We start from the raw sequence: 23,541 nt of genomic DNA on the forward strand, positions 1-23,541 counted from the left end.
CATGTATGCAGTTATTTTTAGTGCCTTATAGCTTCTTTGTATTCTGTTGCTCAAGGAGGCATTCGTCCAGGTGTGAGTACGGTAGCAAAGGGTCTCAGGTCCCAGGTCCCAGGTCCCAGCCCGTCTCTGGTTCATCAGTTGTGACAGATGTACTCCCATGGTGTGGGATGGCCTTGGTTGTGTGGGTGTGGGGGCAGGTGGTATAGGAACACTCTACTTTCTGCTCAGTTTTGCTGTGAACTTAAAACTGCTCTAAAAGACAAAGCATATGAATTAAAAAAAAAAAACATCAGTACCACCAGCCACATTTCAAGGGCTCACATGAAGCCAGTGGCTACCACATTGGCTAGCACTGATGAGGAAGGGTCTCCAGGACAATGCTGCTCTGGAGATGAGTTCCACAGGGTCTGAGTTGGTCTAACCCATCTCTGTACAATTGTTTCCGGCATTTTCTCTCAAGGTGTAGCACTGCATCTCTCCTCATTAACTTCTCACCTTGTTTGGAGATTTAAAAGGTAGGCAGTGTTTGAATCCCACCCCTGCATTTCCAGGGACTGAGTCTTTAGCTTCTGAGACTGATAACCCCTGATAAACTGGGAAGACCGATGTGATCAAAAAGTCCAGGGTCCAAAGTCTGCCAATTTTGACCAAAGCCAGAACAAAACTTGCCAGAACGTGACCTCCTGGCCAGACTTTTCACATTGATCATCTTTCAGTATGTGACCTATAGTTTCCCATATTATTTGGCTTTTTTTTGTAACATCACTAAATTCCGAATTTCTGGTGTCCTAAATTTGATTTATTTCCAACACAAATTTCTGCATGAAAACAGATCTCTTCAAAACAAAAACCTGCTATGTGTAACTTAAAAAAAAAAAAAAAAGCAAATCATTTGATGGAAAGAAAAAAACTAAACTGCGAAGTAAGCACTATTTTCACTTGATAGAATGAATGGCATTCCTCTGTCTTACAGAGAAGTAATGGCCGAGGAAGTGGGGCACAGAGTGGGGTAAAGCGCATGAGCTTCTTTATGAATTGTTAAACATCTGTGCACAAGGCCTGGGTCACCCAGGATAACCAGCATATAAGTGGAGCAGGCAAAACCTTTCCACACCAATGCTGCTGTATAAAGATTTCACATTGGAAAAGTTTTGCCCATGTTATCAGTAATTTACAACCCAAAGAAATAAGGCATTGTTTCTCCTTTTTCAAAGTGAGTTTTACCACCTTTTATTTATAGAATATTTTGAAGGTTAAGAAAAGAGCATCACGTTTTTGACCAGACTCTCACCTCTGACTTCTGGCTTCCAGCACTCAGATTTGTCTAGAGGAGACATCTCTGGGCACAGGGAGGGGCTCAGGGAAAATCAGACCAACCCCACTGAGAGGCATAGGTGCACTTTTCAAAGAAAACTGGACAAATTACCATATGTGGAGATATTTGAGCTTTTAAATGTAGTTTAAAGTAGAAACAAAGTTTGGCCAGTCATCTTTATCTGAGGTGGGGATGACTACAGTTCATTCCTCCTGTGGAATCTATTGAAGTTTTTGTCTTGCCCACCAAACCTGCGCATCAGCATCTCCTCTTCGTCTTCCTCACGGGCCTTCTTCACCTCTTCCTTGGCCTGTATGTCATCCATCTCTCTTTCCGGGCCCTGGAGAAAGAAACAAAGACCCCAGCGGCCAGGGATTATGCTTCCTGGAGGCTGATTCAGTGTCAGCGTGCAGCCTGCCCCTACCTTCTGGAAGCCTCCACACCAGCTGGGGGCAGCCGAAAAAAGAGCCCCCAAGGATGTCAGGTTCCAATTCCTGGAACCTGGAAATGTAACCTTATACGCATGGGGAAAGGGTCTTGGCAGAGGTGATTAAATTCAGCCTGCTGAAATAAGGAGGTTATCCAGGATGGTCAGGTGGGCCCTAAATTCCATCACAATGTCCTCATAAGAGAAGGGCAGAGAGAGATTTGACACAGACACAGACAGAAGAGGAGAATGCAACGTGAAGATGGAGGCAAAGATTAGAACGATGCAGCCACAGAGCAAGGAGCATCGGGAACCATCAGAAACTGCAAGAAGCAAAGAAAGATTCTCCCCTGGAACATTTGGAGGGAGCAAGACCCTGCTGATGCCCTGATTTTGTAACAGAGAAGAACAATTCTGACTCCATATTAAATGTTCCTTTAGCTCTAACCCTGTGCTCTGTTTCCTGGGCTTAGTCGTGCTGGTTCTGCACCTGTTGTAAAAGAATGTTGCCTAGAGCCTGAAATATACAGGACAGCCCATTCTCAAGGCTCTGACCTTTGAAGGTATAACACTTTTCCATAAAAAGTTGCAGAACAGAGAATAATATTTGTCTTGCTGAAAGTGTACAGGAACATTGTGACCTGACCTACCTAGGCAGCTGCAAGAACAAAAGATTCTGATGCCAAGAAGTTTGCAACAACCAACCACACCCCCCTCCCCTTTTTAGTATAAAAGGAGCCTGAATTCTGACTTGGAGAAGATGGTTCCTCCAGCATGTTAGTCTGTCACCTTCTCAGTCTGCTGATTTTCTGAATAAAGTTGTGATTGCTTGCCACAACACCTCATCTCCCAATTTATTGGCCTGTTATGTGGTGAGAAGAACGAGTTTGGACTCGGTAACAATTTCAGCCCATCGATACTGATTTTGGACTTCTGTCCTCCAGAATTGCAAGAGAATACATTCGTGTTGTTTCAAACTAGCAAGTTTGTGGTGATTTGTTCTGGCCACCCCAGGAAACTCACACTGCCTTCTTTTTACTCCCGGAGCACTTGGGCCCATTCGTCAACCAACTGACCAGTGGATGGGCCATGAGAGAGGCCTCAGGCTCAAATGAGAAAATCCAGGCATGTGTGATTAAAAGAAGGTGTAGGAGTGAGCGCAGATGCGGCAAGAACTTTCCTGTAGTCACCATGGAAAAAGAGTTAAGTAAGGCTTTGTGGCAGAAATCAGATTTAAGATGAAATGACTCGTGGGGGGATAGCTCAGTGGTAGAGTGCATGCAGAAGGTCCTGGGTTCAATCCCCAATACCTCCATGTAGGCGTTGGGGAAAGGATGAAATGGCTCATGAGCAAATCGCCTTAAACACCTTTAGGCAATGGAGGGCAAGTTTCCCCCTAAAATGCCATGAAATGTTCCAGTTTTAAGCACCAGCCCTGCAGTGAGTCTCAGTGTGACGTTCACGACATGGAAGAAGCCTCATCCATGAAGATAAGGGAATGAGGGGCTTGCGGTTAAAGCAGGAAGATGTTTTGTGTATCATCCATAACTTAAACTCACTGGCATACAATTAAACAATCCAAAGTTTCTGGCTAAAATGGTGTGGGGGTTTCTCTAAGACCTTCCTCTCTGAGTCATGGCTCCCAGAGAACACTGGCTGCCTTCTCCATCCAGGTAAGCTATGCCACTGTTCAGTTACTGGCACTTAATGACCCAAGAAACAAAACATTTATGCCCATTAAAAGCATGCACTTTAAGTGTCAATACTTTAACTCCAAAGAGTTATAAATGAATTTGTACTGATGGAAGATATTTTAGCTTCTTTATTGAAAGTCAGAGCTAAATTTTTAAGTTGGTTTCTCCATATAAGGGCCTCAAAATACACATTTTAAAGAAATACAGGAGAAAAAAATACATTTGAGGGAATGGAAAGGCAAGGCACAGAGGGGAAAGGATGTTTACCATACATTTACCTGACAAAGAATTTGCTAGAATATATAAATAAGATCTACAACTAAATAAGAAAAGGTCAAAAACCCAACATGGAAGTGAGCAAGTGACATAAACAGGCTGTATTAACTGTGTGTTCCTCCAGCTTTGACATCTGGGGCTTTGCTGGCCTTGGAGGGATGGCCCGCCCAGGAGGCCAATTCCTAGGGACAGTCCATGCCATATGCAGACTACATGCAGAGCCTACAACCCTAGCCAGCTCCTCCGTCAAGCTCTTATACTCAGGGATGATATCTCCTTGTCCTAATTACCCCACAGTCAGGTGCTAGACAGCTAGGGGCAGCCCCTGCACCCTGGAGCCCACTGAAATTCTTAAAACCAGCCAATCTTAAACCGGCTTGTCCTGCCTTACCTATTCCTGCCTGCAGAAACCAAAACAAAGTATCTTGCCTACATTTTCTCCCTCTGCCTCCTTAATCAGCCCTGGTGCTTCCCCGTGTGGTCCTGCAGGGCATGGTGTGGGCTCCCCCCTCTTCTTGGGATCAATGAGTCAAACAAGCGATCTTTTTGATGGCAGAAAGTCATCTCCTGATCTGCCAGCCTCACCATACCTGAATAATAACAAAACCTACATCTTAAAACACAGGTATCTCACAAAAGAGGATCCCCAAATGGCCACAAGAGCCATGAAACAGCATCCACCTTCATGTGTCATCAGGGAAATGCAAACGAAACCAGAGAGAGCTACTGCTACACCTAAAGAAACCCACCATCCCCAGTGCCAGTGGGCCTGGAGGAGTTGCAGAACAGTGCAGCCCCTCTGGAAACAGTAGCAGTTTCTCATAAAGCTAAACATACACCATACAACTCAGCAACCCCCTCCCGGGTATTTAGCTAAGAGAAATAAAAAGCACACATCCACGTAAGAAACTATATGCAAATACTGATAGCAGCTTTGGTCATACTGTTAAAAACTGGAAACAATCCAGATGTCCATCGGATGAACTATTCAGTAATAAGAAGAAACAAAGGATTGACAGACCTCCAACAACATGGATGAATTTCAGAGACACTAAGCTTGGTGAGAGAAGCGAGCTGAAGAAGACCACATACTGTATGATTCCATTTCTATGACATTCCAGAAAAGGCAAAACTAGAGGGACAGGTATGAGATCAGCGGCTGACGGAGTCGAGGAGGGCTTGGCTACAAGACTTTTGCAGGGAAAGAAACTGTTCTACTTGATTTTTGGTAGGGGTTTCACAACTTTATGTGTTTATCAGAATTCCCAGAACTGTACACTTTGCCGTATGCAAATTATACTTCAATAAATCTGATTCATCAACAAGAACTGACAATAATACCAAGTGTGGCCAAAGACGCATCACAATTGTAATTTTCATCCACTGCAGAGGGCAATGTAAATAGGATGACACACTGAAAACTGACTGTGGAAGAACATGTGACCCTGCCTGTCCTCTCCTGGGCGTGTGTCCACAGAAAGACACACACAGGAAAGATCATAACAGCTTTATCCATGAGGCCACAAGCTAGAAGCTACCCAAAGCTGCATCCAAGAGAATGGATGCATACCTTCTGGAATATTCACAAAATAAGAACAAGCTACTGCTGTATGTGAAAATACAAGTGAAGTTCACAACACTGCCTGAATGAATAAATAATGGGTGGCTCTGTTTATATAAATTTCAAAAGGAGGTCAAATCCATCTATAGTGATTGAATAGTGGAACCCCCCTTCCTTTGGGGATGGGGGCCAGCTGGGAAAGGTCGTGAGGAAGTTCTTGGAGTTCAAGTGACGTTCTGTATCTTGATCTGGGTGGGGCATTAAGTAGTAAAAACTCATTGAGCCCTTTCCTATATGTGAGTCTCAAGTACGGAAATAAATGAATAATGAAAGAAAAGTTCATTGTGTTCACTGTACCTTGGTTTCACCCCAGGTGGCCTTGCCAAAGTTGTCAGCATACTCTTCATCATCTGTGATCAGGAAGTTATCGAAGATGGTTCCGGATCTCACCTGTGGATGAAAATAAGGCCTTCATTACCAGTGTGAAAAGTGAAACTTTCCGCAAAATGAACAATCGTAATTTGCTCGGTCCTGTAACAGTGATGAGCTGTCAATAGCAGAACATGCTTAAACCCATTTCTAGAACACCCATTCCCTCCAGGGCACTGGTTCTCAAACTTGACTGTGTAGTGGGCACACCAAGAGCATTTTTAAAACTCCTAATGCCTGGTCTCACCAGCTGGTTTAGCTGGTCTGGGGTACTCATGGGGCATCAAGATTTTGGAGAGCTCCCCAGTGACTTGAACATTCTACAGTGTTTGAGAACCACTCCTCGAAAACCTTCCTGTGCAAAGTGTGAGCTGTGGACTGGCAGTGTCAGCACTGCTGGGAGCTTGCTGGGAATGCAGAATCTCGAGCTCTGCCCTGGACCTGCTGCATCAGAATCTGCAATCTTATCCTAAAGCTGATGGGCACCACAGGTAAGCTCCAAGCAAATTCCCAGGGAGCAGGCAGGCAGGCAAGAAGTGCCCTTTGTCCACAGCTGTATGTCTTGGGTCCAACTAGGGGTGCCAGGCACATAGTAGGAGCTCACATACTACCTGCCTGAAGTAAGGAGTTTAGGCTGAAGCCCAGAGTTATTAAACTAAAGCAAATGTAAAACCAAGTAACCTGCCAAAGCTCCAGTCCGATGGCACCAATGTTCTCAAATTCTGAGAGGTCATATTCTGTCAGATAGTTGGTATTTTTCATCTTCTGATGCAGCCAAACATCTTTGGCTATACCCTCTGGTTTCAAGCCATCCTGCAACAATAAACCATATGTGGTGGTCTGGGAGAACATGGGTGGGGCGGGGCTGGTGGGAAGAGGACACCACACACCTGGTAAGGAGGCTTCTGCAGCATTGGCGCCTGCCAGTCCCCTTCCAGTTCACTGTTCCAGTCGCTCGGCTTGCTGGCACTGGCATCCAGAAAATGCTTTTCCCACTCCTTAAAATACATGTAGGGGGTGAAATTTAGATTCTCAGATTTGAGAAAGGAAATTCTTAACTCCCTAGAGGCAGGGGAAGGCCAGTGACCCTAGCTGCATGTTCCCGTCTCCTCCTCGGTCTGATGGTCCAAGGGCTGAGTGCAGGGGTTTCTAATCATATCAGGGGCTTCAGGGGCATGCACTGCCGGGTTTTTCTCCGTAACTCTCCATGTGATTACGGCACTCTTCCCTTGCTATTGAGAGGAATGGCAGTGTGGAAAACTCAAAAGAGTGGCCAAAGTTAAAATGATGGGGCAAAAAGTGATGATAGGAGGAGGGGCCACATTTACTGCTGGTTAGGTTAAGTCTTCTACATCATGGTCATAAATGGACTGTTCTAGAGAGAAGCTGGATGACTAAGGAATGTTCCAAGATTTAACTGAGGACTTCTGGGTAGCAGGAGAAAAGCAGTTATATTACTGAGTTCATATATACACACTCACACTATACACGTATGTATACACACATCTATACGTATGTACACATTTATACACATGCATATATACACACATCTATGTATGTATATGACTTAGTAGGTGTTGAGTAAATATTTGTTGAATAAATGGATGAGAAAAAGTTGCTATGGATTAATAATATTCAAATAAACTCATAAAAGTCATGTACAATGCTGTTTTCTCTTTTAGAATAACAGAAATATTAAAAGTGTTGCACTCATACTGTGGCTTTTCCATCATCCTCTATAACTTCTCAACAATGGCACATGGGAGTTAGTTACCTCTCCTACTGCTTTTTGCCCTGACCTCACTGGCAACAGATGAGCCACCCTTGTGTTGGGATCCAGGAAATGATTATAATTCAATCTGAGTAGCCAGCTCCTTCTAACGTAGACTATCAAATCATAACACCATAAGGAACTACATTGTTTAGCAGAGCACACAGAACTGAGCATGCAGAAAAAACACAGGCAGTCTGGGAATGAGCTTTCCGGAAGGATGATTTGACTTCTCTGGGAACCCACCTCACGTACACTCGGCACTAAGGCACACCTCCACTGCTGGGATGGTGTCCTCGTAGCCCAGAGGCAGCCAGGATTTCAGTCCCAAGACCTGTATATCCTACTGAGGATTCTGGGTCAGTTTCTTTGCAGCTCTGTGCCTTGTTCAAAGTCAGTGCTCTTTCCAGATGAAAACTGCTTTTTTAGTTTGGTTTGAAGGTTAAGAGAGGGAGAGGAAAACTTTGCTTTTTCTTTTTTCTTCCTTGAGAAATGATGGGGAAGCCTTATATGATTAGGATTTTTTACTCTAATCTGAAGATGTTCTCATTGATTGGATGCCATGGATTCCAAATTCATAGAAGTTTACTTTTGATTATGATAAAAAGGACTGCCAAATAATATAATTCTAAACAAGATGCCATTTTAATTTAATAATTACATTCAGTCAATGATGAAGTGTTTGACTATTAGACAGCAGTGCCACTACTAAGTTTTAAGTTGCCAGAAATTAATTGTAAACAGCAGTTACCATACTCTTAGTTATGGCAAAGACAATTGTCTTAAGATAAACGACTTACTGCCAGAAAGAGAAAGAAAAATACCATATGATATCACTTATATGTGGAATCTAAAAAAATGAGACAAATGAACTTATTTACAAAATAGAAACAGACTCACAGATATAGAAAACAAACTCGTGGTTACCGGGGGGAAAGGCGAGAGGTGGGTGGAGGGATAAATTGGGAGTTCAGAATTTGATATTAACTACTATACATAAAATAGATAGACAATATGGTCCTACTGTTTAGCACAGGGAACTATATTCATTACCTTATAATAGCTTATAATGAAAAAGAATGTAACTGAATCACTATGCTGTACACCAGAAATTAACACAACATTGCAAATCGACTATACTTCAATTTAAAATTGTTTTAATTTTTAAAAGATAAATGCCTTACATTGTGATGTAATTTTTTTAAATTGAAGTACAGTCAGTTTACAATGTTGTATCAGTTCCTGGTGTACAGCATATTGTAACTGACTATACTTCAATTTAAAAAAAAGCGGAGGGGTAGGAAAGAAAAAAAAAACCTACCATATTCAAATTCAGGATGACCCAAAAAAATCACTTTTGTAAAGGTTGCTGATACGTTTTCCTTTAAGTAAACCTCACTTGCTTTCATCTCAAATACTTTAAAATTCAAAATACCTTGAAAAAAGATACAATACCTTGGAGTGTGCAGCTAGGTGGCTGGTTTCAGCACATATGCTCTGGGGAGGGCATTTTGATGGTTACAACGTTGTCATAACCAGCCATGCCACACTTGTAGGGTACCTGGGTACTTAAAAGCTAAGTGTGTACACTTGCTAAGCTATGCAGGGGACATCCCCACCTGGGCTTTGGCATCCGTAGCCTCATTCCACTCCTTAGCCTCTGCTGAAGCCTTCTCCGCTGTCTTCAGTGATGCTAGGTGCCAGTCATATTCTATGCTGCCGGATTCAATTGATTGGCCGTCAATTTTCACTTCGTAAGTGAGGTCTGGTCTTAACACCAGAGTGTAGAGATGTGTAAAGGCATCAACCTGCATGTTTTGGGGGGAGACAAGGAAAAGAATGAGACCCTCGATATCTCGAGGCAGTCTAGATGTGCAGTGTCAGTTGTCATGGGCCAAAGCCTGGTGGTAAACAGCAAAAAGAGACGTTCGAGAAATAGGAGTCGCCTTGACTGTGAAAGGGTGTCGTACGGAAGACTCACGTGACCCTTTGCAGAATCCTTCCTCACTACAGCCTCCTCTTGAGCGGCTGATCTCCTTTTGTGCAAAGACAATGGCTTCCACCTATAATCTCACAGGCAGCCATGATGGGGTGGTTGGTATAAACCAAGGGACTACTGTGCTGTTTGATTTAGGAAAAGTTATGTGGAAAACAACTTCCAGTTCTGGATCCTGACAGCTACCAAATGAAGCCCATTCTATTTCTCAGTACAGGGGAGAATTTTCTAATGCTCTGCCCAACAATGTAAGCTCAGGCAGGGCAGGCCCAGTGCCTCTCTTGGCCATGGTTAAAGCCCCAGGCTGGAGCCAAGGGAAGCATTTAACAAACATTCAATAAGGGAGGGATGGAAGGTGGGGGGGGGTGCCTGGGGAGGCTGGGGGTGCCCAGGACGTGCCTGCCTGTCAGCCGTGGAGGGGACCCCTGCACCATACCACAGCGCAGTTCCCAAAGCATGACCCAGAGGCACCAGCATCACAGGGGGCACATGGGCAATGCCCATTCCCGGCTCAGCCCCGACCTGCTGCAACAGAACCCGGTGGACCCTCTGGTCACTTCCACAGGCCCTCCAGGGTGTCTGATGCTGCTCAGGTTTGGGAACCACTGCCCCAGCATCTTAGAGGCTCTGTCAGGAGGAATCTCTCTGCTAAGAGCCAAATCAAAACGCCTTTTCATACCCCTCTGCCGCATCATGGCCAAAGTACTCTGTCTGGGATCAGCACTACAGTTGGCTGTGTCCCCCTCAACCCCCCGTGACAGCTGAGTTCACAATTCTCCAAAATCTCTCCCCCTACTCTCCACCTGCCTGTCTTAAATTAGACTTTGGGCTTGCCAGCCCCATGCCCGGCACCCTCTGAGATTTGGCCACAAGCACAGAGCTTTCTGAGGAACATCCACATCCCAACATATGCAAACAGCTCCAAACCAACAGCTTTAACCCCAGCCATTAGCCTGAGCTTCAGACTTGAGTTTCCAACAATTTACTAGACACCTCTACCTTGATGTCTGCCAGGATTTCACAACCAACCTTTCCAAACACGACCCCGGAGTCTGCCCTGGCCCCTTTATTGGCCCTTCCTGTTTCTCTTCCTGTTTAACAGCAACGCTGCTAAGAGCCATCACCCACACCCTTGGTACCCTCATTCCAAACCTCTGGATCCTGCATCTGAGTCATCTGTTAAAATGCTCCCGTGATCTGTATCCCGCTGAAGACTTGACCTGACCATCTCACCCACCTCCCTGCCTGTTGGTCACTCTGTCCCTCCCCTCAAACAGCCGAGGTATTTTTCTCACATGCTAACCAGACTGCCTCTTTGAAAACCCTTGAGGGCTGACTGCTGCATTTCTTTTACAGCATCACAGAGTGAATCAGAGCTCCGAAAATAACGGTGCTCCTCATTGAGGAGGCCATAATGCTGACTAGCCGCTGTGATCCAGTGCTCCAGTGCTCCAGTGCACCTTCAACGGACTTGTCTCATTTTTCTAACAGGCTGCAGAAATAGCACCCAACCGAGGGTGTCACCAGCCTGCCGTGCTGCTCAGGGCCCTGGAGGCTGCTGACCCCAGGTGACAAAGCTCTGGCCTCCCAGGCACAATCTAGGTCAAACCTTACAGCCTCCGAGGTCACTCCTTCTCTCCCACACACCTGCTCTGCCACTGAACAAAGTCTTGGGAATCACCCTCTAGTCCAACACTAAGGTGGGCGAGGAAGACTTGGATTTCGAGCTCCCCCTCACCCCCAAGGGAGGGGTGTCAGGCCTCCAGGTACAGGGTGGGGACCCACTGATTCTTTAGAAACACCAAGTCAGGAAGTGGGACCCCGAGACAAACCACGTGTCAATACTCACCAGGGCTTTGTGAGGCCAAGTGTCCCCTGCTCAGGTAGGGACTGAATGAGGGACCATTATGGATGCCTCCTCTCCATTCTGTCAATGATTTTGAAACACACAAGGGCGTCCCGCCCAGATTCACAGGCTATGGGTACTGGGGATGCCCCAGGGGACAGGTCCCTGCTTCTCGGTGCTTACATTTAAAGTGGGGAGGAGGACACATTGGGGAGTATACTTCCCCTCCGCAGGTCCACGCACCATGGACTTAATGCAAGCTGCCTCTTTGGAGAAGCCCGGGGTGGGGCCACTGAGTTATAAAGCAAGCTCTAAGACCTGAAGTGTCATTTTCACAGGACTCCTGGGTAAAACGGTATAGAGCGTATGCTTTCTTTTTAGAAATCATCTCATTTTTAAATGTTTTGGTACTTTTGAGGATGAATTTCTCCAGAATGTTTTTCTTTTTCCATCCTGAAGATTTCATTCCTCCACCATGGGTATAGCTGAAACGTGACTATCCTGTTGTAACCCTTAAGGGGCAAATTATACATTGATGTCGTAGTTCACAGTGAGAAGTAAGTGTGCCCTCCTGGTGTGCAAAAACTTCAGAAACCAACCAATCAAAGTGGTGGGCAAGCGTGTTCAATGGGCCCACTAAACCGGAAACCAGGGACAGGACAGACAAGGCCCATCCGTGGTTTGCTTAAATATTTTAAGTTCAAAACTATTTTCTATAAACTTATGTTATCATCTGTCAAGTATTGACACAATCACTGATTCGAATATGAAAGCATTTACCTTACACTTGATTGATTTCTTGTTTGAGTGATACTGATTCTTGAAATGTAAAATAACATGAACTTTCTTAATATCAAATCCACAAATATCGGGTCCTACAAAAAAAAAAGCAACTGCTCTCAATTTCCTTCCAAAACACATCACCACAAGATATCCCCAATCATTCTCCTGAAATAAGAGACGAGGCACGGGAAGCTTACATGTCTGGGAGTAATCAGACGTTCACGTGGAGATATTTAAATGGATGGTGACACTCTTCTCGGTTCAGGTCATGGTCACCACAGCCACTTTGGACTCAAGTATAAACCAGCAAGTGAATGAGGAAAGGAAGGTCTAACAACAACCTAGTAAGTGTCCCCGACGTGCTGTGTGAGTCTTGGGTCCTCACTCTGAAGCTCTGACCAGGGCTCCTGTGCCCACAGGAGGGCTTCAGAGCTGGACTGACTGGCCCCGATCTCAGCTCTTCTTCACTGTTGAGTTATATTTGCAACTAACATACTAGCCTCCCCAGGCCTCAGTGTCCTGGTCTATAAAATGGGGGTGTTGATCTTGACCTCACAAAGCTACTTTACCAATTAAATGGGCTAATGTATGTACAGCTTTTAGTATGGCAATGCTTAATGTTTGTTACTACCGTTATGCTCCAAGACAATGCGCGCGTGCGCACACACACATGTATACATATATATATATATAATATATATATATATATAATATATATATATTCTTAGCGGTAACCCCAAACTGTAAGCAGAAGAGAGGTTACGATCAGTACGTAGGTTCTGATGAACTGTGAAATCTACAAAGAGTTCTATTTAAAGATAATGATTTTTAAATTGGCATGAGGTTAAGTTTCAGTCACGAAAGAAATGGAATGCCATAGGACACTCTATTCTCTCATAAGAGACTAAGAAGTTCTAAATATTCTAAGCAAGGTTTACAGGGAGGGAACTGTCAAATCTGTCAAATCTTCTGAGGCTGTCTGGAATTACCCTGCTGCGGCTTCACTGCCTAAGCCGTAGGAATGTACTAAAGCGTCTGCGTGTCTTTCTGTCTCTGAATTCCAACATAGTCACTGACCTGGGGCTGCACCCCTCCCTGGGGATTCTCTGAGCAAACCCTGTGTAAAGACAAGCAAATGACTGTGATCTCTTCTAGAGCTTGCAATGGTGAACCTCCAGATTAAATAAGAGAAATCCAGGCTGCATGTAATTACTTATAGAATATTCTCACTTTGCCAGCGTAGATGTGACGTTGAACTTGGAAACAGCATCCTGAGGGGCCGACAAAGAACATCGCGTCTGTCTCCTAGCTGAGTTCCCAGAGGACGCGTGTTTATGTAATTTCTTTCTTTTTTTTTGTTATTGCTGGAAAACATTCCAGTTCAATTTTTTAAAACAAAAGCTATGTGAACCATTTGTATGAAAGCCTATCACCTCAGGATTGAAATATCAAATTATTTTTCCTTCAAAATTGATCAGAACTTTTCTCTCTGTTCCTAAACATCTACATACTCTTAATATTAAATTAAGCTTCAGAACATGCCCAGACCTGACCAGAAAAATCTGGACATATTCCCTTAACAGCACTCATAAAATATTTATGTGGTAATGGATTTTGGAGAGGAATGGGGTAAGCAGACAGAAGTTGGGCTGACCTGATTTGGGGCAAGTAGTTTAATCTTTCTGAGCCTCAGTTTCCTTATTTGCAAAGAAGGGACTATGTTACACACTTCCTAGGGTTTGAGCCATAATCTAAGATTACATGTGTAAGGCTCCTGGCAAGGGACCAACAAAACATATTTCTCTCTTCCTCTTTAACACCACAAGATGCTCTCATACCAAAGGCAAGAGCTGAGATATCACAGGAAGTGTTCTAACAGTGACACAGTGGGTTTGAGTAAAATGTAACTGACTCTGAGTTAAAAGCAAAATAATACAGAACATTTACTTTAGTATATATATATATTTTTTTAACTCCAAAATATGCTGCTTCACAACTCAAATGTAGCAGACATTCTATGTCTATTTAAAAGTAGTATTTTGGTGGATAATTGTGGTTATTTTGATTACCAGATCTAACTAAATCAAATATTTGTGAAATGATCTCTAATTCAACAGGTAATATTTTTTTTTTTTGGCCAGATATCTCTGCCCTCTTGTTTTAAGAGAATAATAACAATAACCAGAACTGCGATACTTAAATTTCTTTTTAAATCTACATAAAGACCTTTTCCATTCCATCATTTTAAATTCAAGAGTAAATGTGAGGTGTAGCAGAGAAGAGAGGATTCCGGGCAGGGAATCAGGGACTGCTCAGTCCGTGGAAACTTCAGATCCATCTAATGCTGCATCCTTGGAGAAGCTGCCTCGCTCTCCAAAATGGCGGAGCAGGATTAGATCTCAATCTAACAATAATCTACTGTCCATTTATGTCTTAGTATCTTTCAATAATAGTTTATAGTTTTCATTATACAAGTCTTCCACTTTCTTGGTTAAGGTGACTCCTACGTATTTTACTCTTTTGCACGCCAGTGTAACAATGACATTGTTTTTGTAATTTCCTTTTCAGATTATTAATTGCTTGTGTATAGACTGCAACTGTTTTTTAACATATCGACTTTGTATCTTGCTACTTTGCTGAATTCACTTGTTAGTTCTAGTAGGGTTTGTGTGTGTGTGTGTATGTTTGTGTGTGTGTGTGTGTGTGTGAAATCTTTAGAATTTTCTACATATTATATTATCTGCAAACAGAGATAATTTTACTTCTTTTCAATTTATTTTATTTTTCTTGCCTAATTGCTCTGGCTAGAACTCCCAGTACTATGTTGAATAGAAGTGAGGAAAGTAGGCATCCTTGCCTTGTTCCTGAACTTAGAGGAAACACTTTCAGTCTTTTTCAATTGGGTATGTTTGCTGCGGGCTTTTCATATATGGCTTTTATTATGTTGAGGTACTTTCCTTTTATCCTTAGTTTGTTGAGTGTTTTTATCATGAAAAGGTGTTGAATTTTGTCAAATGCTTTTTTTTTTCTTTTTTGCATCAATTGTGATCATTTTTCCCCCTCATTCTGTTGCTGTGGCCTATTACATTAATTTTCATATGTCAAACAATACTTGCATCCAGGAATAAGTGCCACTTGGTCATGGTGCATAATCCTTTTAGTATGCTGCTGAATTCTGTTTAGTAGCATTTTCTTAAGGATTTGCATCAATGTTTTCTTATAGTGTCTTTGTCTGGTTTTGGTATTAGGGTAATGCTGGCATCATAAGATGACTTAGAAAGTGTTCCCTCTTTAATTTTTTTAAAGTTTGAGAGGATTGGTATTCTTTCAATGTTTGGTAGAATTCACCAGTAAAACCATCAGATTCAGAGCTCTTTCTTTCCTTCTTCCTTCCTTTCTTTCTTTCTTTCCTTCTCTCTGTCTTTCTTTCTCTCTTTTTCTCTTTCTCTTCCTTTCTTCCTTTCTTCCTTTCTTTTTCTTTCTTCCAGTTTTACTGAGACACAATTGACACATAGAACTGTAATTTGCACAACATAGTGATATGACCTGTATATATATATCATGCAATGATTATCACAATAATTTTAGTGAAGATCCATTATCTCATATAGATACAAAATAAAAGAAAAATATTTTTCCCTTGTGATGAGAACTCTTAGGATTTACTCTACCAGCAACTTTCATGTATAACACACAGCAGTGTTATGTTATTAATTACACTACACATTACATCCCTAGTACTTATTTGTCTTATAACTGGAAGTTTGTTCCTTTTGACCACCTTTATCCAATTCCCCCTTCCCAGTCCCCACCTCTGGTAACCACAAATCTGACATACTTTTCTACGAGTTTGTTTGTTGTTGAATTGTAATTGACCTACAACATTGTTAGTTCACAGTGCACAACCTAATGAATCAATAATTTTATACATCAGAAAATAGTCACCATGATAAGTCTAGTTACTCTGTTAGCACACAGATAAATTATTGACTATATTCCCCATGCTGTACATTTAATTCCTGTGGCTCACTTATTGTGCAACTGGAAATTCGTACCTTTTAATCTCCCTCACCTATTTCATTCATCCTTTCACCCTTCTCCCCTCTGGCAAGCTCCTGTTCTCTGCATCTATGATTCTCTTTCTGTTTTGTTATATTTGTTCATTTGTTTTGTTTTTTAGATTCCACATATAAGTGAAATCTTATAATCTTTGTCTTTTTCTGTTTGGTTTATTTCACTTAGCATAATATCTCTAGGTCCATCCATGTTGTTGCAAATAGCAAGATTTCATTCTTTTTGATGACTGAGTAATAGTCCATTGTATATGTACACTACATCTTTACTCACTCGTTTATTGATGGGCACTTAGGTTGCTTCCATGTCTTGGCTATTGTAAATAATGCTGCAATAGACACAGGGGTACATACATCTTTTCTAATTGGTGGGGTTTTTTTGTTTGTTTGTTTTCTTTGGGAAAATACCCAGTGTGCAATTGTTGGATCATATGTTAGGCTTACTTTTAATTTTTTATGAACCTCCACACTGTTTTCCACAGTGGTTGCACCAATTTAAATTCCTACCAACGGTGCATGGGGGTTCCCTTTTCTTGACACCCTCACTAACGCTTGTTATTTGAGGACTTTGATAATAGCCATTCTGACAGGTGTGAGGTGACACCTCATTGTGGTTTTGATTTACATTTCTGATGATTAGTGATGTTGAACATCTTTTCATTTGTCCTTGGGCCATCTGTATGTTTTCTTTGCAAAAATGTCAATTCAGGTCATCTGCTCATTTTTTATTGGGCTGTTTGTTTTTTTTTTCTGATGTCAAGTTGTATGAATTCTTTCTTTATTCTGAATATTAACTCTTTATCAAATCCCTCACTTGCAAATCTCTTCTCCTACTCAGCAGGCTGCCTTTTCATTTTGTTCATGGTTTCCTTCACTGTGCAAAGGCTTCCTAGCTTGACGTGGTCCCATCTGTTTACTTTTGCTTGTTTCCCTTGCCTGAGAAGACAGATGCAAAAAAATACTGCTTACGCAGATGTTAAAGAGCATACTGCCTATGTTTTCTTCAAGGAGTTTTATGACTTCAGGTTGTAATTTAAGTCTTTAATCCATTTTTTAAATATAGTATGAGAAAGTAGTCCAGTTTCCCCAACACTATTTATTGAAGGGGTGGCTGTCTTTTTCCCATCGTATACATCTGCCTTTGTTGTTGCTGTGGTGGATTAATTCACCATATAAGCATGAGTTTATTTCTAGACTCTTTACTCTGTCCCATTGATCTGTGTGTGTGTGTTTGTGCCATACCATGTTTTAATTCTTATAGCCTTGTAGTATAGTTCGAAATCAGGGAGTGTAATATCTCCAGCTTTGTTATTCTTTCTCAAGATTGTTTTGGCTATTAGGGATCTTTTGTGTTTCCCTACAAATTTGAAAATTATTTGTTCTAGTTTGTGAAAAATGCCATTGGTATTTTGATAGAGATTGCCTTGAATCTGTAGAGTGCCTTGGGGAATACGGTCATTTTAACAATATTAATGCTTCTAATCCACGAGGACGATATATCTTTCCATTTGTTTGGGTCATTTTCCACTTCTTTCTTCAGTGTCTTATAGTTTTCTGAGCAGAGATCTTGTATCTCCTTAGATTTATTCCTAGGTGTTTTATTCTTTCTGATGTAATTGTAAATGGGATTTTTAAAAAATTTCTCTTTCTGATAGTTTGTAGAATATAGAAACAAGATAGATTTCTGTATACTAATTCCATGTCCTGGAACTTTATTTATTACTGAATTAATTACTTCTAATAGTATTTTTTCCCTTAATTCATCTAATTAAAGGTTTGTCAATTTTATTGATCTTTTCAGAAAAGTAACTTTTGATTTCATTGATTTTTCTCTATTGTTTCCCTATATTTCATTTATTTCTGCCCTAATCTTTATTATTTTGTTCTGCTAGCCTTGGGTTTAGTTTGTTCTTCTTCTAGTTCCTCAAGTGGTAAAGCTAGGTTTTGACCTGAGATACTGTTTTTTAATATAAATATTTATAGCTATATATTCCCCCCATAGCACACTTTCGCCACATCCTATACGTTCTGGTACGTTGTGTTTTCATTTTCATTCATCTCTAAGGATTTTCTAATTTCCCTTGTGACTTCTTCTTTGATCCACAGATTGTTTAAAACGGTTCTTTATTTTCCACAATTTTTTGAATTTTCCAGTTTCCCTTTTGCTAGTGATTCCCAACTTCCTCCCACTGTGGTCAGATACTTTGTATTTGTATGTCTCTCTTTTGAAATCTATCAAGACTTAGTTTGTTGCCTCGTATGTGGTCTATCCTGGAAAGGTCCCATGTGCACTTGAGAAGAATGTGTATTCTATTGTTGTTGGGTAGCGTTTGTGAAAGTCTATTGGGTCTAGTTGGTCTATTGAATTATTAAAGTCTTCTATTTCTTTATCTTCTGACTGTCCCACCCATTATTGTGAATGGGTTACTGAAATCTTCAGCTACTAGTATAGAACTATTTATTTCTCCCTTCAGTTCTGTCAGTTTTTGTTTCATATATTTTGATGGTCATCAGGGATGTAAATGTTTATAATTTTTCATCTCTTGTTGTACTGAATCTTTTATTAATATATAATGTCCTTCTTGTATTTATAACCTTTTCTTGTTTTTAGGTTTTTTTTTTTTTTTTTTTTTTTTTTTTTTGGCAGAGGAGGTAACTAGGTTTATTTACTTAATTTTCTGTTTTTAATGGAGTTACTGGTGATTGAACCCAGGACCTCCTGCATGCTAAGCATATGCTCTACCACTTGAGCTATACCCTTCCCCCTATAACCTTTTTCTGATTTAAAGTCTATTTTGTCTGATTTTAGTACAGCCACCTCTGCTTTCTTTTGGTTCCTGTTTGCAGGGAATTTTTTTTCTCATCCTTTCACTTTCAGTCTGCTTATGTCTTTGGATCTCAAATGAGTCTCCTGTAGACAGCACATAGTTGGATCATATGTTGTTATTCTTTCTGTCAATCTCTGTCTTTTGACTGGAGAGTCTACTCCATTTACATTTACATTTACATTTACTCCGTTTTATATTCCATTTTCCATCCGAAGTCATTTCAGCTAGAGTGGGAGACCCTGGCAATAATGGGGGAGGTGTAACAACAATGGCTGCCCATCTCTTTGTCTGCGACTCTGCGATCAGAATCAGCAATCAGCCATCAGAGCTTGATCCCCGATATTTGGAGGACAGGGTCCTTTTTGTCCACCCTGGCTCCTGAAAAAGCTGCTCTAGGAACATGGTGCCCAGCTGTCTGCCATGTGGCTGCAGGTGGGGGAATGGGTAGGCACTACTGTGATAAGAGCACAATAAATTCACCCAAAATTAACTTTCCTAATCTTCTGCTGGAAGCTGCAATACTTCCACAGACTCCAGAGTTCCAAAATAGGTACATCAGACAGATTCTGCCAGTGTAACCATTGTCTAGATGGGGAGACAGATCCCTGGTGCTCCTTACTCCTCCATCTTCCCAGAATCCTCTTCATTCTTAACGGGTGTTAAATCCACACACTTCAGTTATGCCTAGTTCCTGGAGCCCAGTGTGGTCCCTTCCCATTCCAGCACAGACGTTAATCAATGACCCCTAGTGTCAGGAGATATTTAATGTATTCTGGGGATCAGCAAGTTCTTTCTGTAAGGAGCCAGACAGTAAACATTTTTGGCTTTGTGGGCCACGTGGCCTCTGCCACGATCACTCAACTCTGCCACTGCTGCCTGAAAGCAGCCACAGACAAGATGTAAGTGAACAGAGCGAGGCTGCATTCCAGTAAGATGTCATTCCAGTAAGATTTCATGACACTGAAATCTGAGTTTCATATTATTTTCATGTGTCAAAAGTACTATCCCCTGTTTTGATTTTCTTCAGTCATTAAAAAATGTTAAAACCCATTCTCAACTCATGGGCCATAACAAACACAGGCTGTGGGCTATTTGGCCCGTGGCCAAGGTTTGCTGACTCCTGGTGCATTCAAAATACTCAAGGCTACATTAGTGTTGAATGAATAACTTTCTCTGAAGAACAGCAGAAAGGCAGAGTTGCCTTTGGGTCTATTAATTAGGTTTAACAGTACTAAGAGCTTCAGTTACACGTACCCAATGCTGCTTTAGCAAAGTCAGTCTAAGGATTCTACAAGGTGGAAGGGTTTTCAGAATCACCAGAAGGGGTGGTGTGGACTAGCTAAACTCACCGAACATAATATAGTACGGGGATTTTCCATTCAGGTTCTTCTGATCCACGTCTGCAGGGAAGACCTTAACGTAGCCCCCTCCACAGTCCATCTTCTGCTCGTGTTTCACTGTGTACTGGATGATCAGAGTCTTCCCTTTATTGCTAAATGGTTTGAACCGTGCAGAGATGGCGTAGAATCGGCCGTTTTGAGTGGTTTGCAGACCTTTAAATAAAAAGTACTAATGAAGGATTAGGAATGACACTGCTGAGCAATGCAGGGAATTAAATGGTTGTCCTCCCCGATCCCCAATAATAAACCTTCTAACCATTTATGTTGATCCAGTGCCTACAGCACATTTATAATATGCTGCAATAACATTCAATGGGCACATCACTAACAGGTGCTCTGCTGTCACGGAACTTCTATTTCACATACTCATGTACATATAGGTGTTTTTGCACTTAATATATCACTGTTACGTCTTAGGTTACAAACACACTTCGGCTCTAAATGACAAATATGCAGTCTAATTATGGATAAAAGATTACTTTTGCTTCCATTCATTTTCCAAGGGGTGGGGAAGCTACAAGGAAGCTCGGTAGCAACTGGATTAACAACTGGAACATTCTACTTCTTTCCCTTAATTCTCATCTTAAAGCAGCTACTTAAGAGATGCAACAGCTGATGGAGGACAGAGTGCTGATCTGTAAAAAAGTGCTTCTTCACTCCACTGGGTGAGCTGGCCCACAGGTGTCCTCCGTGTGGTGGCTTTTTATGAAGATACCATCCTTTTGTCATGTGACTCATCTCGTACTTTATAAGTTTAGGTGTTCACTTCAAGACAGAAACCTCCTTTTTCAGTAGCCACTAGGCTCTGTACCATATCCTCATTTTATACTGGAATGTAAGACAAACGTGAAAACACAGCCAGTCTTCTTATAACCTGCCCTTCCTTGCTCTATACACGAGTTCCTATAACTGTCTATGCTGAGAGCCATCATTAATGAACTTGGCATTTTGTATCAGTGTGTCTAACCCTGAATTCATGGTTGACTCTCCACTCCCACCTCTCTCTCTCTCTCTCTCCCCTCCATTCTTCCCCTACCCTTCCCTTTCTCAGGTGATTAGTAGTCCTTCCCCCTCCCTCCCTCTACCTTCCAGGCAATTTCTAGGGCCGTATGACTCACTGCCTCCCTAGGTGTCTTACCACACTCCTCAGCCACCACCATCATCTCTCATCACCTCCCATGTCTGTTTGGCTAAATTCTATTTATCTTTCCATCCATGGCTTCTAGACCGGGGTCCAGGGAGACTACAGTGCAAAAGGCCAAATTAACCTCAGTGCCTAGCCTGGCTCTGCTCTCAGGAGGCATGTGCTGGAGTAGATGAAATGCACAGAGTCTCAGAATTCCAGGTTGGAGGAAGGAAAACTACTGTGGGTTAAAAACCAAATGACAACCCCTCTCCTTGGACAAGCTTCACAGAACAACTTGCTATTTTCACTCCATTTTGCCACTACAGCCTGACGATTTGGAGCAACATGTGTCTACAAAGCAATGCATATAGAAATCAAAACCTGAGACTGCTGGATGTTAGGGCAGCGTTGGAGTAACAGGACCAAGATGGAAGCCGAGGTGGTGAAGAAGGAAAATTTCCAGCTAACTCAGCGAACATTTTCTGTAAGGTCGTTATTTTAGACTTTGCGGACCGTTCATTCTCTATCCCAACTACTCAGTGCTGCCTTTGCAGCCTGAAAGCGGCCATAGACCACATGTAAATGAATGACCATGGCTGTGTTCCACTAATGCTTTATTTATGGACCCCGAAATTTCAGAGGTTTCACTGAATTTTGTATAATTTTTACATGTCACAAAATACTATTCTCTTCTCTATTTTTCTCCAACAATTAAAAAAAAGTGGAAAACCCATTCTCATCTAACTGGCTGCACAAAAACCAGGCGGTAGAGGAGCTGTTGTTTATCTACCTTTCACCATCAGGAATGAGAAGCTAGAAAAGAGGTTATTCTTGGTACCAGGAGGCTGCTGACCTTGGGGGAGCTGGCCACAAAGGAGGCCTCTAGGGGTGGGGATAGGGCCAGAAAACGTTCCCTGTTTTGACCTGGGGGTGCTGTTGTAAACATTCATCCTATTGGAACCCCTAAGATCTGTGCTCATATATATATATATATAATATATATTCATATATATAAAAATTGAGGTAGGGAAAATAAAAATGAGAAGCACCCTGTAATCTTTTTCCTTCTGTAGGGCAAAACCCTCAGGTCTCCAAACCCATTTGACTAGTACTTATTGAGAGAGGTTATGGGGGGAGGGTATAGCTCAGTGGTAGAGGTCCTGCCTAACATGCATGAGGTCCTAGGTTCAATCCTCAGTACTGCCATTAAATAAATAAATAAATACCTGATTACCTTCTCCCCTACCCCCCCCCCCAAACTAAGAGAGGTTATCCTGGTCAAGTAAAGAGAGAAAACAAACAAAAAAACACAAACTCTACGCACGCCTTAGTTTCCCCACCTGTGAAATGGGCCTTAGAGGTGTGCCACACCTACCTTGAAAGGTTGCTATAGGGGGGTTAATATTTAGCTTGATTTTCTCACGATTCCTACACTAACCTTTGTCTTTCTCTTTATGACCATAAAATTTCCCAGACGAGAGTCTAAAATGCCCAAATTGGGAGTCATTGGTGGACTGCACCCATCGGTTCCTCCAGCGCTCTGTGGTGGGAAATAACACCGGTTAGGGCTGAACACTGTTAATCTGCGTGGTGGGGGGAGTGAACGGGGCCCTCGAGGCTTCGAAGCTTCAAGGTTTTGCCACCACCGATCCCTCGGCGATGGCGGGGGTGGTGGGGAGCAAAGGCGACTCGGGCCATCCGTTGGGCAGCGGGGTATGCAGGGGCTTACGCCGACGCCACCCTCCGGCGTCGCCCCTTCACCTCCGTCTAGAAATTCTTCTTGGAAGTAGACGGTGGCCAGCGCCACCCGCAGCACACAGACTGCCCAGAGAGGGACTCGAACCGCGGCCATAGGGAAAGAGCGACCTCTTCTTGTAACCGCTCCTTTTGAGTCCAGCGGTTTTCACGGTGTGCCAGGCCCGCCCCGGAACTACAGCTCCCGTCACGCCTCGCGATTGTGACCTGACACATCATTGGTTCCTAGTGCTCAAGGCACGCTATGCCCGCCCCCAAACT

General features: G+C 42.4%; 1 protein-coding gene across 1 annotated transcript; it reads right to left on the reverse strand.

Moving 5' to 3' along the window:
• Positions 1-1,236: 1,236 nt before the first annotated feature.
• CALR3 (calreticulin 3) lies at positions 1,237-23,377 on the reverse strand. Its single transcript, XM_031438199.2, has 9 exons — positions 23,287-23,377; positions 22,964-23,065; positions 20,349-20,552; positions 12,096-12,190; positions 9,093-9,281; positions 6,593-6,700; positions 6,384-6,515; positions 5,631-5,723; positions 1,237-1,655 (listed from the first exon to the last, which is right to left on the reverse strand). Exons 1-9 carry the CDS (start codon positions 23,375-23,377, stop codon positions 1,512-1,514), a joined length of 1,158 nt encoding a protein of 385 aa, XP_031294059.1. The 3' UTR covers positions 1,237-1,511.
• Positions 23,378-23,541: the final 164 nt, after the last annotated feature.

This window comes from Camelus dromedarius, chromosome 27 (genome assembly GCF_036321535.1).
Source record: "Camelus dromedarius isolate mCamDro1 chromosome 27, mCamDro1.pat, whole genome shotgun sequence".
Taxonomy (NCBI): domain Eukaryota; kingdom Metazoa; phylum Chordata; class Mammalia; order Artiodactyla; family Camelidae; genus Camelus; species Camelus dromedarius.

Coding starts and splice junctions, on each gene's coding strand:
- CALR3 (XM_031438199.2), bottom strand. CDS start 23,377: ATGGCCGCGGTTCGAGTCCCTCTCTGGGCAGTCTGTGTGCTGCGGGTG. Junction 20,553..22,963: donor TCATAAAGAGAAAGACAAAG/GTTAGTGTAGGA, acceptor TTTTATTTAAAG/GTCTGCAAACCACTCAAAAC. Junction 12,191..20,348: donor CCCGTACTATATTATGTTCG/GTGAGTTTAGCT, acceptor TTTTTTTTGTAG/GACCCGATATTTGTGGATTT.